The 16,650-nt window shown below is 42.2% G+C and overlaps 1 protein-coding gene across 1 annotated transcript in view; it reads right to left on the minus strand.

Annotated features, from left to right (window-relative positions):
- The window catches only part of BMERB1 (bMERB domain containing 1), a 103,276-nt gene that overhangs the window by 4,572 nt on the left and 82,054 nt on the right, over nucleotides 1-16,650 (minus strand). The window contains exons 2-3 of the mRNA XM_069985408.1: nucleotides 15,969-16,092; nucleotides 1,302-1,375 (exon numbers count right to left, since the gene is read on the minus strand). Of these exons, the coding sequence (XP_069841509.1) occupies nucleotides 1,302-1,375; nucleotides 15,969-16,092 (198 nt within the window). The remainder of the gene's footprint in view (nucleotides 1-1,301; nucleotides 1,376-15,968; nucleotides 16,093-16,650) is intronic.

Here is a 16,650-nt window from a genome sequence, read left to right on the forward strand (position 1 = left end):
GTGATGCAGTTATTGTCCTAAAGAAACAACTTTTAAACTTGCAGCCCTGTGTCAAATTGGCGTGGCCTACCGTTTGTGTGCCATAGGACTGCGACGCCCCTCCATCTCTCCTCCCCGCCCTCTTGACCAGAAAGGATTTCTCCTATTCATCACTTCTCTGAACACTGCACATGTGTTGGATCCTTATGGCACATGTTTAGTGTTCAGACAAGTGATGATTAGGAAAAAAATCCTGCCTGGGGCATTTCCAATATTGATAAGGGTGATGAGAGGGACGGAGAGGTGGTGCAGGCCTAGGGCAGAGACACTGTAGGCCACATTAATTTGATACAGGGCTGCAAGTTTAAAAGTTGATTTTTAGGACAATAACTGCATCACCTGCTGAACAGACCCCAGGACAGATCTTGGATAAAAAGCAGCTATGCGACGGTACAAGTGGTTTGGGGGGGGGGGGGGGGGGGGGGGTTAAGATTGTGGGTACAGAGTCACTTTAATAAGAAGTACCGACACAACTACAATAAGGTTGAATCTGTATTGGGGCCTAATAGCTACAATATTCTATCTCCTTAATAAGTACTGACAGAACTGCAATAAGGTTCACTATGTATTAGGACCTAATCGCTACAAGTGATGCTGCATTTACACGTAACGATTATCGTGCGAATTTGCACAATAACTATCAAATTCGAACGATAATCGCACGTGTAAACGCAGCGAACAATCAAACGACGAACGAGAAATCGTTCATGTTCTTAAATCGTCGTTCGCAAAAAATTAGCAGATCGTTCCGTGTGAACAGTCGTTTGCCGATTTAACCAATGTGTGAGATAGGCTTAAGCGATCGCAAAACGATTTTCCGTACGATATATTGTACCGTCTAAACGCTGATCGCTAATCGTACAATCTGGCCAATTATCGTTCCGTGTAAACGCAGCATGAGAGTCCTCTACCATACCCTAACACAGCCTATTAGAATCCTTAGGGCTTTTACCCTAGCTGCACCATAGTGTTGGGGAAAACATATCTGTACTAAGATAAGAGATTTCACTTTCTTCTATGTGTAAACAATGTATTTTCTGTTGTATTTATACATATTTTTAACTAAACTCATTTTTTTTTTATGTTAAACTGGCTTCTAATGTTTAATGCATACTATCTCTTTAATTACGGTATCAGAACTCTGAGTCCCTTCCCTCTCTTGAACTTGTTATTATGGGAGAATCAGCTATTTACTTTCACTAACCAATTATACACCGGCACGTTATACGGATTTAGATTTTATGGCAAATTGGAGCAATTACCCGGCACATCCACTAAGCTCTGCAGCTCTTGTTTCAGGCTCATAATTTCCTTGCACAGCTGAATGTCATCAATCCTGTAAGACAAAGCAGAACAAAGATCCTGACGTTGGGACAAATTAATTCTGCAATTCAGTTTACTGCCTTCACTTCACGAGATATAAGACTAGAAGAGAGAAGTTTCTTGTCTGCTACAAATCACACTGTTTGGCTTAGTGTATAAGCAATGATTCTAGCAGACACATTGTATATTTTATAGTAAACGTAGGAGACAGCACTTCTTGTGAAAAAACGTGATTTTTTACTCACATCAGATGAGACGTTTCGGCTGGTACTTCAGCCTATCTCAAGACGCTTGAGAAAGGCATAAGTACCAGCCGAAACGTTGCGTCTGATGTGAATTAAAAAATCACGTTTTTTCACAAGAAGTGCTGTCTCCTACGTTTACTATTGGATTGAAGCCGAACGGAAGGGTCCTGTGCGGTGAGACGTGCACTCCATCTAAATATTCTTATCATTTTTTTCCATTTTTTCCAGGGCTGTCCCAGTTTGATTTTTTTACCATGTATATTTTAGTCTGTGCCAGTACATTAGTCCAACGTGACTGATTCATTGTTTATTGAACTTACCTATGTATACACAGTAAATCAGACATATAAGATATAATTTACTTACCTTAGTTCTTACACAATGGAACAGCTGGGTTACAATCAGTGATATAAGTGCCAAAGAAATAGGCCTGACCACCAAAAGGGCGACTTTTTTCTATTGGTGGGCCTATACCTTCTATAGCAGTTGGCTGAATGTTTGTTTGGCAGTTGGCGATCTCTACTGTTCACCCCATACACATGAGCGTTCAGCTCAGCTAAGTGTTCATGATGAAAACTACGGTAAGTTGCTGCCAGACTGCCCTGGCGGCTTATCTGTCTATGAACAAAAGGATTTGGCAGCTGAAGGCCAATAAGCTTGACCCTCCTCTGCCCCGACATCAAAGTTGAGAAACCCCATTACATAGTTGGCTTTTCTCTAACATGTTTGTTGGCTTGGAGACGTCATGCACATGACTGCAATATGGACTCCTATAACCTCTTGGGTAACAAAGGTTTATGAGGTCCTACTGTATTTTAATATGCCTCTATATCAATACGAAGGTGTTTTGTGTGCCTAATGATGCCTAATGAATATTAAAAAAAAATAAAAAAAAATCTAAGGCTGCACGTGGGAGGCAGTAGGGGAGGCATGTAGTTACTCTCTTGTGCCCCAGGAAGTAGTTAGGATGGCATAGTTACCACTATAACACTTTATCTACAGATACAAGATTATAGCAAGTTAAAGGGGAACTCCGTATACGGAAAAGTTTTTTCTATTAAAAGTACATTAAAAGTTATATCGATGTGTCTATACAATGTATTACTGTATCTGTACAGTTCTGCCACACTGGTAGCTGATAGAAATCCAGGAAGTGAAGAAAAATGGCCTCTGTGCCAATTCACATTGTCTCCTGCTCCTTCTGCTATCCTCCCTTAGGAGACAAATCTTCCATGCTTCTGTCTCACATTGTGTGTGTTTGCTAGGTACAGGCTGATGATGCAGACAGGGGGCAGGGTGTGATGTCACAGGAGGCTTGGCTGGCTGAGTAATTCACCATCTCTGACCAGCCAGAAGCAGGTGCTGCACTGATTTCTCTGATTGTGCAGAAGTGTGCAGTGAAATTAGGGCTGTGTTCACACATGTTGGAGTCTCATTACAGTATGGCAGAGAGAATCAGAGTCTTATTGTGGGGCTCAATTTCAAAGATAAAAAATGAAAAGGAAAAAAAAAAATTAAAAAAGTTCTTTATTTTAATATTAGTGTTACAGCGTAGAGAATACAGCGTGCTGATGAAGGGATGGCAGAGCATCACTCATGCAAGGACCCTCATTGCTAAAAAAAAAATGAGGTAGAGAATACAGCGTGCTGTGTGGGTGGGACAACAATGAAATGATAAAGTACTGCAAATAATTCAGTAACACAATAAAACTGCAATGTGTGAACACAGCCTAGATGTTCTGAAATAGATTTGGGCGGGGAATGGGCAGGGTGGGGGACTGTGATAAACAGCTGAGGGAAAACATTGCATTCTGGAACCTGTAGTACTGTGTACAACTGATAAACCAGGAAGTACAACCACGCAATACAGAACAAAAACCCCCAAAACAAATGGATTTTTGGTAGTTTCAAAAATGGAATAGATAGGTAAGTATTGTTATATGCTTCTGCAGAAGTTTCATTTTTTAACCTCTACCTGAAGTTCCCCTTTAACAGTAGTTAGGAATAATGCCGGTGTATATGATGTGTCCATGACATATGGATAACGCTGAGTTTAGTGTTAAGCTCTTGATTGTTCTGATGTGCTGTGGCATGACAGAATCTGTTAGCTGCAATTCACATTACAAACTGATGGCACTTCACATTCTTTACATTACAAACTTGTGGTAGCCATTAGGACATGGAGACACATGGTACCTTTCATATATCTGTCTGTGCTTCCAAGACATAGAAAAATACTTTTATTTTATAGTAGAAAGAGTCAAAGAGTCTTTCCTGAGCTCTTGAAGTGCACCAGGTTGTAACACCTCCTTACTCCCCCCCTACCATACCTGACCCTGCTTGGGACTCAGATTCCATGTATCAATCAAACAGGGAGGGAGGAGAAAGGAGACATTACAGCTTGTAACAATTCAGGAGCTTGAAAAGCCTCTTTGACTCTTTGTACCAGAGAATAAAAGCATTTTCTACATTTTGAAAGGGCATCTGGATATGTCATAGGTATCGCATGTCTTCTTGATTAGACATGAGCGAACCTCGAGCATGCTCCATCCGAACCCGATCGTTCGGCATTTGATTAGCGGTGGTTGCTGAAGTTGGATAAAGCGCTAAGGTTGTCTGGAAAACATGGATATAGCCAATGACTATATCCATGATTTCCACATAGCCTTAGGGCTTTATCCAACTTCAGCAGCCACCGCTAATCAAATGCCGAACGATCGGGTTTGGATGGAGCATGCTCGAGGTTCGCTCATCTCTATTCTTGACCTAACAGATATCTAACAGTGTCAGCAGTTTAAAATGTGAAATCTAGCAGACAGATTCCCTTTAAGGCTATGTGTACACAGATTTGCGGCTTTCTTTTTGAGACATAAAACTTCCTACGAATAGCCATTTTACTTCTCAAAAAATGTCAAAACCATGAACATTTTCTACCACTGAATATAATGCTAAAACAGTTGTTGACTCTCATGATAGGGTTTCCAGCTGCCATTTTTAATCCTCACGCAAAGTTTCCCTGGAATGTTTCCACCAGACTGCAACAGTTCCTTGGCCTGCGCGGTCACGATTTATCACCAATAAAGCATTTATGGCGAACCAGATTAAGCAGACTATGAGTGTTCAGGATCTACAGGCCCAGCTGTCACATCTGTGGGCAAATGGGCCAGAGGATGCCATACAAAACCTTTATGCCTCCATGCCCAACCATACCATCTTGCAACCGGGCTAGAGGCACCCAACAGGGTATAGAGCCTCCTTGCACAGTTTCCCCAATAAATGTATCCTTTTGCTCTAATATTGTAATCACCTATATCATCATTGCATTTGCACATGTAAAGTTTTAGTTCCAACATCTGCTTCTCTGTGCGTTCCTTTTTTGTTGGTAAGTGTATATAAATATCTGCCATTCGTTATGCAAGCAATGCATACATGAGATAACTATAGGCTGCCAGCTACCCTTCCCAAGTCAGTAATATATGTGAACAATCAGATCAGCTGATGCAGTTTTATTACAGGCTCTTCGGGCAACACTTACAGTATTTCCCAGGGCAACAGTTTTATATATATATATATATATATATATATATATATATATATATATATATATATACACACTCACCGTCCACTTTATTAGGTACACCATGCTAGTAACGGGTTGGACCCCCTTTTGCCTTCAGAACTGCCTCAATTCTTCGTGGCATAGATACAACAAGGTGCTGGAAGCATTCCTCAGAGATTTTGGTCCATATTGACATGATGGCATCACACAGTTGACGCAGATTTGTCGGCTGCACATCCATGATGCGAATCTCCCGTTCCACCACATACCAAAGATGCTCTATTGGATTGAGATCTGGTGACTGTGGAGGCCATTTGAGTACAGTGAACTCATTGTCATGTTCAAGAAACCAGTCTGAGATGATTCTAGCTTTATGACATGGCGCATTATCCTGCTGAAAGTAGGCATCAGATGTTGGGTACATTGTGGTCATAAAGGGATGGACATGGTCAGCAACAATACTCAGGTAGGCTGTGACGTTGCAACGATGCTCAATTGGTACCAAGGGGCCCAAAGAGTGCCAAGAAAATATTCCCCACACCATGACACCACCACCACCAGCCTGAACCGTTGATACAAGGCAGGATGGATCCATGCTTTCATGTTGTTGATGCCAAATTCTGACCCTACCATCCGAATGTCGCAGCAGAAATCGAGACTCATCAGACCAGGCAACGTTTTTCCAATCTTCTACTGTCCAATTTCGATGAGCTTGTGCAAATTGTAGCCTCAGTTTCCTGTTCTTAGCTGAAAGGAGTGGCACCCGGTGTGGTCTTCTGCTGCTGTAGCCCATCTGCCTCAAAGTTCGACGTACTGTGCGTTCAGAGATGCTCTTCTGCCTACCTTGGTTGTAACAGTTGGCTATTTGAGTCACTGTTGCCTTTCTATCAGCTCGAACCAGTCTGCCCATTCTCCTCTGACCTCTGGCATCAACAAGGCATTTCCGCCCACAGAACTTCCGCTCACTGGATGTTTTTTCTTTTTCGGACCATTCTCTGTAAACCCTAGAGATGGTTGTGCGTGAAAATCTCAGTAGATCAGCAGTTTCTGAAATACTCAGACCAGCCCTTCTGGCACCAACAACCATGCCACGTTCAAAGACACTCATATCACCTTTCTTCCCCATACTGATGCTCGGTTTGAACTGCAGGAGATTGTCTTGACCATGTCTACATGCCTAAATGCACTGAGTTGCCGCCATGTGATTGGCTGATTAGAAATTAAGTGGTAACGTGCAGTTGGACAGGTGTACCTAATAAAGTGGCCGGTGAGTGTATATCACTTGCCTGATGCTTCTGCTTCTCAGGCAGCAATGCTGGGAGACTTTTGGGTGGTCTCCATACACATCATTAGGTTATAGTGTGAACTTGCGGAAATCCACATGTATGCTCAGCAATACAGGTAAATGAGGTCATGTTTTGCATTTCTCCAGTCTTACCCTTTTTAAATATTAGGGAAAGAACACAGAAAAACACTATTCATATTCTGTTTATACATTAAGAAAACGGGCTTTGTGCGGCATGTTATGGTGGGTCTCGGAGGAGCTGCAGTCTCTGTTAATGCAAGATTTTCTGCTTAATGCTGAAGCTGTTCTCTGGGATAAACAGACATGTCGGTGACTCATGCACCATATGTCTAGTCTCCCCTCGCTGAATGTTAGCGCAAATGTTATGCCCTAATACGACAAAAAGAGACAATAAACAATATGGACAAACGGAACAGTCAGTTCCCACATCCATGTGAAAACCTATTGGGACTACAGTTCAAAAAATGGTTTCCCGAGTTTGTTTTTGTCTTTTGGTAATAAGGCAGATATATATTATACAAGAAAATGTGCAAACTGTATATTCAGTATAGGTCAGCGTCGCTAGTGTTAGTGTCCTGTTATTACTCTATGAATATGAATGTAATAGTTAAAAACCTGGTGGAACCTATATAGTCTAAAATATGGTCCCTGGAGTAATTTAGGCTTGTGGATGGTGCAGAGAACCGCACATTAAGTAAGGGGGGGGGGGGGGGGACAATATCACTTTAAACCTTTCTTTATGTTTCATTCTTTTTATTAAACATTTTTTTAGAAAAATTATTACAAACATTTTAGCAATTTAGATGAGACATAAGAACCAAACATGTTGTGTGCATCAATTACAGAAGTACAGTGTAGGAACATGAGTGTACAGTTTCACACTCTTTAAATGTATGGATGTATTTAATATAAATTTGAACACAAAGCACATAACATTATAACTAGAGATAAGCAAAGCAGCCGGAAATTCGTTTCACGAGCTTTGTGAATTTTCGCTCAAACTCGTTAAGATTCACAAATCGAATCTTAATGAATTTCATTAAAACAGCCCAAACTATAGTAGCTACAATACTGGGACTATTACAGAAGTCCCTATTTCTACACACAGCCGACTGGCCACCTACGTTAATGAACCGCCTTCTATAGAGGGGGAGGTGCTGACATCACAGAGGGGCCTGATGTACATCAGGAGAGTGCCCATGATTCCGGTGCTCCTATAGACTTCTATGGGGGCATCCAGGCCGGAATTCCGGACAAAAACAGGATATGTCCTATAAAATCCAGATCTATTTTCCAGAACGGACACCCTTCCAGAAAATTCCGGAAGGGAGTCCGTGACTAATTAAAGTCTATGAGTCCGGAAATCCAGATGGTTTTTCTGAAAGTGTGATGGTGGTGTCATGAATGTGCCTGGGATGAACTCCGTGCGCCCCTCAGCTCGTGCTGTGCGGCTGAGATGGCGCTGATATTCAGTGTTTTTGTATGTCTTGTGCAGTAACCTGAACCCTGTCTGAACACTGGCCTATTTCTAGCATCATGTTCAGCCCTACCCGTCTTCTGTGTGCTCTGGCTATTTAGGAGTTACACTGCTGCCAGTTCTGATCCACAGGTGATTTGGTTTGGAGCCAGGAGCCTTGTCCAATAGGGGGCTGTAACTGTCTCCTGGTTCCCTATAAGTATTTGGCTGAGGCTCATTCTAGTGCTGGATATTGAGCTTGTCTCTGCCTGCTTGTGGTTCTGCTATATTCTGTCTTTTCTCTGACCCTTCTGCCTTGTGTTCTTACCATCCTTGCTAGCTGCCTGCCCCTGACCATATTGCTTGTTTTTTGACTCTGCTTATAGGATTGTGATTTTGTACTTTTGCTGCCCGATTATTGTGACCCGGACTGTCGACTCTTCCTTATTGTGTTGTTTGTCTTGTCTTGTTTTGTGTTCCACCTATTCAGGCCAGGGATCGCCGCCCAGTTGCTCGCCGCCATCTTAGGGCGGATTGTGGCAAGTAGGTAGGGACAGTGGGCGGGGTTGAGCTTAGGGTCCACTGTCTGTGTCCGCCATCTTGTCTTTCTTAGCGACCAGTCCTAACAGGCGGCCTTACCAAGTACTGGTGTATAGTACCTACTGTACTATTACCCCTTGTATAACGACATGTTTGCTCTGTGTATACTTCATTCACTAATAAATATAATATTTTCACCAGACTATATTGTGTCCCCTGCATTTGTCAACCACTCATTAAATCTATACATATGTTTGTTGAGCAGACTGTCACTTTAGAGACTGGCTCTGGATATCCTGTTATATCCCTATAACTTATGGCAGATGGTTACATTATCCTGTGTATTACTGCATATATAGCATGACACAGGTGCAGGATTTGTCTAGGAGACGTAATTTTGTTCAGAACGACATAATAAACATTCCTAGTAAAATATGTGAGCAATTTGGGAAAGAATTCTGATAAGTGTATTATCATCTGCAGCCAAAACAGACGTTGTGGGGGCGAAGTCAGTGACGCATAGGTCACACCAGAGATATGCCTAAAGAAATGCTGTGTTTTCCCTGGAATGACAAATACACCAGGTGTTTAAGTGAGTCACCCGCATACTCGGCGCTGTGTAAATGTAACTCACATCTAGCATAGGTAAAAGCAAAACATGCAGATGTGTATGAGAAAGCCCTATAGCCATCTCCTAAAATAACATCACATGTGACATATTGTGCAGATTTCAAGGTTATAAAGTTTCTTTTCATTTGGTTATTAAAATAATGTTTGAATCATTTTCCTCTGTGTGCCTTTAATTTTTATTTTTGGAAATGGAAATAACTGCTATATATAATTTATCATTAATAGAACAAATTTTTGCTAAAGCTGAGATTGTCTCCTGTGCCACCAGGGGTAACAAATAAGGGGAGGGTCAAAAGTAGTGGTTTGGGCTTTTTTGTATAATTTATTGAATGTAATTTTAAGTTTTAATTTATTTATTTTTTATTTTACATAAAAGCCCTCATAAGACCATGAAAGGCCTATAGGGGACATTTTAATATTATTTATTTATTTTTTTTTACCTTGATTTTCCCTGTAACTGGGGCTCACATATTAGATCTGGTTACATGGGGAATACGGCCTCCTGGCAGAGCTTGTGAACCTGGCTCATGCCCAACAGCTCCTGCAGGAATCTGTACTCTGCTGTCACACATGGCAGGTTTTAGGTTAATAAAGCTGCCACTGCAGTTTTTGAATCAAGCAGGAATTAGTCAACAAGTATATTCAAATGGGCACTGTTGTTACCAATATATAATGTTAAATCAGAGGGGAGATGGTATACTACATCTTTGCAATTGATCTAATTTATTCTTTTGCCTGTTTTCTCTATGAGATACAATGCTATACAAAAAAGAGACCAAATGCAGGAAGTGATGCTAGTTGGCCTGAGAAGATGAAGGCTGATTGGCCAGTATCCATGCACTACTGCAGCAAGGTAAACTAGCTGATAAAAGGCCCACCCACCAGCTCAGAGTGAATGCAGAAGCATGAGCAGCGCAATGAGGCACTAAAAGGGCCACAGAGGTGACAAGATCAAAATGGACAGCATACATAATACAAGCATTAAAGCTGATTAGGCTCCCAGAACAGCTGCCCGCACCTGGCAGCCGGCTCTCCGGTGGGGTCGGGGGATCCAGGCTTTGTGATCTTCATGTGTGGTAAAATGCATTTTAACCCTGTGCGCGAGGCAGGGGAGAGCCGTGAACTAACCATTTGGGCTGTGACTAGTCACGGCACTCTGTCCTGTCGCTTACAGGCCTCCTTGCCTGTCAATCACCCCGCAGAGTGCGCTGACAGGACAGGGAGCCGTGACTAGTCGCAGCCCACATGACTAGTTCACAGCTCTCCCCCTGCCTCACACACGAGATTAACAAGTATTTTACTGGACACTATGGAGCCTGGAACCACGACACCATTGGAGACCCATTGGAGGCAGCCGTTCTGGGAGCCCAATCAGCACAAATGTGCTGATTGATTCTCTTTAACTATACATTTGCTGTTTTTGTTTTTTTCTTATAGGTCATGGCAGGTACATTTTAAGTGTAAGGTCCCAGGTTGCAGTTGCCAAATGGAACTACAGCTACATGCAGTGGTCAATGGCCACATCATTTTGCTAGTATTGTGCATCTATTGGCCACTGCCTGTGGGTGTGCTTTCATACAGAAGTGGTACGCTTCAATGTGGGACATTATTACCCTAAAGCTATGGAAAAGTTCTAGCATGCGATAAAACACTGTTACAGCAAGCAGTTATATAAGCTACTTCTCACTGGTGAGGCACTTTTAATTTTATGCAAAACCGACTACATGTTATCTGGGCTGGTTTATCAGATGACTTCATTTTGATGGAAGTGTTTCTGTGGTGAAGTTTCTTTTGTTGCACAGAAAATGTAATGTTCTCTATAATAAGCTACTGCTGGCAGTGAACATAATCTTTGTAGACCGTGCATGCGTACAGGATATTAAATTCCGATAAGGATAGATGGTAAGAGATGTGACTATTATCAGATAGTTAGGAGAAATGCATATCGTCTGTCATTTTTATATATAAATAGCTGTCAGATAGAAGTCTTGATAACAAAAATATATTTACCTTTGAGGATTGGAATAATTTTGAGGATATTAAAGTTTCTTCAATCTAAGATTTTATTACTTTTAAGTAAATTAACACAAACCAGGCCTAATTTTACAGTTACGGCAGTAGGAGGTTGTGTGGGTCCCTGGCGCCACACATGAGGGGAAGTGAGAGCTTTGCCTGAGATGGCTCCTCCTGGCCTGCAGGGGGCGCAGGGCTGAGCATTTCTTCTGAAGCCAGAGAGTCAGCAGTGACAGCAGGTAAGTGTGCTGTGTCACTGATCTATGTGAGGTGGAGAAGGAGGGCAGGGCAGCTGTAATCAGTGTTATGTCCTGTTCCCTCGTCTTCTCCTGAGATCAGTCATGTCGGGTTACCCTCCCCCTCCTCTCTCCGTTATATGGCTGCTCTGTCCTGGGTAACAACAGTCTTATGTGGCTGCAGAGGTCAAGTCAGGGGAAGAGAGGATGGGGGAGGATAAGCTTGGACTCTGTAGTCCTGACCTGTGCCCAGAGACCCCCAGCCCCCTCACTGCTCTCCTAGTGATGGGGATCCCGAGCCCCTCAGCAGGGTGGTGGGTGTACATTAAAGATGTGCGAACTGTCAGACTTTTGGTCGTTCACTCGATCGTGATGTCTGCGATCCCAGGTGCATACTTGCAATCCTGGGAATATTTGGCCAGGGATCCATTCTCTGGAATATCCTGGGCACATATTCCTGGGATCGCAGACATCACGATCGAGCGCAGATGCCGTTGGACCAAAAGTCAGACGGTTCGCACATCTTTAATGTACATCTGTACTGTGTCCTAGTATACATGGGGAAATATATGTCATGTAGGTGTAACAGGTGTGTGCATTCATCTGCCTCTGAATGTAATACAGAAATACAGATGCCCCCAGTATGATAGTATATGTACACTGAGGATAGATAAGCCCCCCCCGGTATGGTGGTGTATATATACAGTGAGGATAGTTACCCCCGGTATGATGGTATATGTACAATGAGGATAGATGCCCCCCCCCCCCCCCCCCCCCCCCCGGTATGATGGTGTATATACAGTGAGGATAGTTAAGCTCGGTATGATGGTATATGTAAAGTGAGGATAGATGCCCCCCCTGGTATGATGGTATGTGTACAGTGAGGATAGATATAGTGCCCCCCCCCCCCCCCCGGTATGATGGTACATACACAGTGAGGATAGTTACCCCCGGTATGATGGTATATGTACAGTGAGGATAGATGCCCCCCCCCCCCCCCCGGTATGATGGTATATGTACAGTGAGGATAGACGCCCCCCCCCCCCCGTATGATGGTATAGTACAGTGTTTGTTCCCTGTATAGTTTTCCAGCACCAGGGCCCACGAGACATAAATATATATATATATTTTTATTTTTTTTATATGTGACAGCACTCTAAACACAATTACCAGAGACAGCAAACAATTAATAAACCATTTTTTTTTTCTAATAAATGTCAAAGAACAATGTTACATTTATCCCTTTGTTCTCATTTGGCTGTAAGCATTTCAGCAGCATCTATAATAATGTAGGTTATGTAAACTGCACTTGTCTCTTGGGAAGGTCAGACAATGCTGTTGCTTTACAACCTGCATCAGCAATAACACTGTGGATTGTGTCTGTGTTATCTATCAGTAGAATTGGTACTGTAAAGTGTCAGTCACATACTAAGATTGAGTAATCCCAGATTGTATCTTTGTAAGAGAGGTAAATGGGCAATATCAGGAATATATCCTTTAATACATAGTTTCTTGTCACTTCAAGGCCAAGTTGCAAATCAGTGGGCAGTGTTGCCTGGATGTTCTGCCATGTTGGATTGCAGAGGTTAATATTAGGGACGGAAGCCATCTCGGCTGCCAACCATAGAGGAAGTTACAGGTATGGGCATAGGCTCTGGGGGAGTGAGGAAGGGGCTGATCTATGCACCAAATGGGGGGACACTGCCATGACGTAGAAGTGCTGATCACCCTGTGCAGCAGGCCCTGGCTTTGTCTTTAAAAGGGGCAAAAGTGCTAATGATGGGAAGGCACCAATACTGGGGGCCAAGTAACACGGCACAGGCCTAATTAGAACGTAACCCACCCAGTGAGGGGGATTCCTTGTAGGAGGAGCAGTACTGTACAAGCAGGGCAGGATACCATGGAGCAAATGGTAAGCTAGAAAGGTGAGCGCTACTACTATCTTTGGGCTAGTTATGGACTGACTGTGGAAGCGGATGGTAAGTGGTTATTATGGGCACTGTCATTAAAAAAAAAAAAACATTTTACATGTCATAAGTTTTTAAGAGACCCCCAGAAGAATGAGCAGGAAGAAGTGTGCACTTAGCATGTTCTCCCCGTCTTCATTTTATATGGCCAGGGCAGACTCCCAATGCAATTCTATAGGGCCATCCAGATCTCACAGACACAGAGTGGGGAGAGGAGTGCATTGCAGTGTGCTGCTCTCTCCACTTGTTTTGCTGATCGGTTAGGGTCTTTACACTCTAAACAGGAACTGTCATGTCGCTAGGACAAATCAAATGTTTTTTTTAAGTGACATAGTTTACATATAATTGTGGCAGCTGCAGTATTAAAATAATAGTGTCATCTATGGTTTCCATATAATAACATACTGTATATAGTGACCATAAGGTAAGGAATACAGTCCTTACGAAGTCACAATCCTCTGACCAGTCCACTGCTACTGCTGCTGTTGTGATGTCTGTCGGGTTCCCCACAGCCTCTGCTTGGTCAAATAACAACATTAATTCCAGTCCTGGCCATTAGCACAGGGTGTCAGCGGTTAGTTACTCCCGACGTCATACGAAGCCTATCAGTATGTGCATCAGTGTGCGCCCGCTTGCCACTTCACCATTGCACACAATGGAGCGTGTGGCCGGAGCTGCACTCTCCATTGTGTGAGCTGAAATGTTCTGTGCAGCTGCAAATTGCAACATTGGCCATGATTTATGCAAAATATATGTTGTGTGAACATGGCCTCAATGTGTACGCTGTACCTCATTGCTTTGAGGCGTCAGTGCTGACCACCGAGCAGCCATAGTGCCTAAACTATCTAGAAAAACACTATACTTCTGAATCTAAAACTAATGTTGCCATATTCCCTTTGTAGACGTATGTCAGTGTTTTTGATGAATCTGTTTGAACATCGAATCTTTGAAGTCATGAAATAATGACGATCAGACAATATGAAACTGTCAGGCTAAACATGTGTAGTCATAGTCGGCTGTGATGCATACTGTCAAAAGGATTTCTATGGTAATTGAGCTCCCGTTTTCGTCAGAACACTCTGTATTAAAAGAATTTACTATTTACATCTGTTCGAGGACATACATCAGGATTTTTAATCAAACTCGTCCGCCATCCTCGGACTCACAGCGGTTTTTCTGACAAATGTATTTTCAATTCATGAAATAGCTCTGAATAATTATTGTAGCAATAAGAATGGACGTCCAATATATCAGAACGTGCGGAAATGCTGACAACTGCAGCTATATGTGCTGGTAAACACCCAGCTATAAATCTAGCACTGAATCTTAAAGAGCAATGTCACTTATAATGTATCTATAAAACATATGAAGAGTTTACCAGTGGTACGGATTGTGGAGTTTTATTTACTCCAGTTGGAGAGAATGGATGTCACCTTGTATACAACACTTTGAAAGGGTTGTCTACTTTGAAACATCCCCTAAACATAAATCATATGGCCCAGCAAAGCTCAGAATGGGTCCCACTCTGTCTGACAAATATACTACCCCTTTAATAAAGGGGTTATCTATGATTAGAAAAAAACAGACACTGTCTTGCAAAAACAGCACCACCCCTGTCCTCGGGTCGTGTGTGATATTACAAATTAACTTAATTTACCGCACCATGGTACTGACCAGCAAAACCACATCTAAACTGAAGACAAGAGTAGCCCTGTTTCTGGAAGAAAGCAGCCATGTTTTTCCAAACTTGGATAACCCCCTTTAAATTTGATTTCCACCATTCAATTTTTGGAGTAAGTTCTATACTTTCTATTTTCTTAACCTGTGGCTCTCCAGCTCCAGCTGTGGCAACTCCCATCATGCTTTGACAACTAAATTCAGTGAGCAACTACTGGAGGAATGAGTAGTACATCCTCATTTCTTTTACAGTCAATTAAGTAAAACATCTATTGGAATTCATTAATAAATCATCTATATAGTAGATGGGGATGCTGGGTATGATCTTTGCAGTGGTATAATATTTATAAATAAATTTGGTTTAACAGGGCATATGGTTAAAGGGGTTGTCCATTACAATAAGGTATATCTGTCTAGTATTGTAGTTTATGCCTATTCAATTGAATGAAGTTGAACTGCAATACCAGACATAGTCCATGGAAATCAGAGTGGAAAAACACAGACATTTTTTCTAATCATGGACAGCCCCTTTAAGGGTTACCATTAACAGGCATTATTATGTAAAAGTCCATCTGCATGAAAGGTGTATTTAAGTTTATTCCAAGATACAATTCCTGGCAAAATAAATTCTAGATCAGGAACCTTATACACAAAAGCCCTGCGTATAGCCATGCCCCATGCGGCATCCATCTCCAGTCAGCCCTCTACATTGACAATCATTACGGGGGTGGGCCGATCGGCCGGGCCTCCAGCGCAGCGATTCAGCTAGCCTCTAATGATTATCAATAGAGGGGGCGGTGCGGTGCTGAAAGGGGTGACAGCCACACCCCCCAGTATTTCTTAAAGTTTACCAGGCACAACTAACAGCACAGGAATGGTGCTGGGGATAAAGGTAAGAGATATAACTTCATCCCCAGTAGTATTATAGTAGTATATATTATACACATATCCTATTCAGCATCAAGAAAAACACTCACATGAACTTTAGTTCTGATTCCCTTCTGACCAAGACTTCTCGCAGCCGCTGGATTTTAGTCATTTCAAGTTCAATTTCATCCGGTGTCATGGTTGTCTCTGCCATGGAAACTATGTCAAGTTGATCTAAATGTGAACAGAGATTATATTAAAGAAAACCACCATCATTATTCATAGAATAATATTTAGTTATAACATCTGGGGGCACTTGCATATCAACCACCCATGTGACAGTAAGGTGGCCACCATTTTTGGCTTATGTTTCAGTGTGATGTCACCTGACCAGAGACAAGTCAAAACTTTTTTTTTACAGCAGAAAGCAGAGTGAAATTAGAATATTGCATAATACTGCTTGCTATCCTGTGGAGGTGGGTAACCACTGGTATCAGGTATTAACCCCTCTTTGAATCCTAGACCACCAGAAAGGTTGGCATATACACTTTCACACAACATGAAGAATGTATGTATTAGGGCCCCATTCACACAATGGAAAATGGGTTATAATTTGTGTCAATTCTGCTTATAAAACATGTCCTATTAACCTTCATGGGAATCCACAGTATAGTCTGCACAGTGCAGATTTATCCGATGTGGATTAGCAAATCTGCACATGGAAGAAATAGTGAGAAATGTTGAGAAACACGAACATGGATTAATCCCATCGCATGGTCTAATCTATGGCCA

This window comes from Dendropsophus ebraccatus, chromosome 9 (assembly GCF_027789765.1).
Source record: "Dendropsophus ebraccatus isolate aDenEbr1 chromosome 9, aDenEbr1.pat, whole genome shotgun sequence".
Taxonomy (NCBI): Eukaryota; Metazoa; Chordata; class Amphibia; order Anura; family Hylidae; genus Dendropsophus; species Dendropsophus ebraccatus.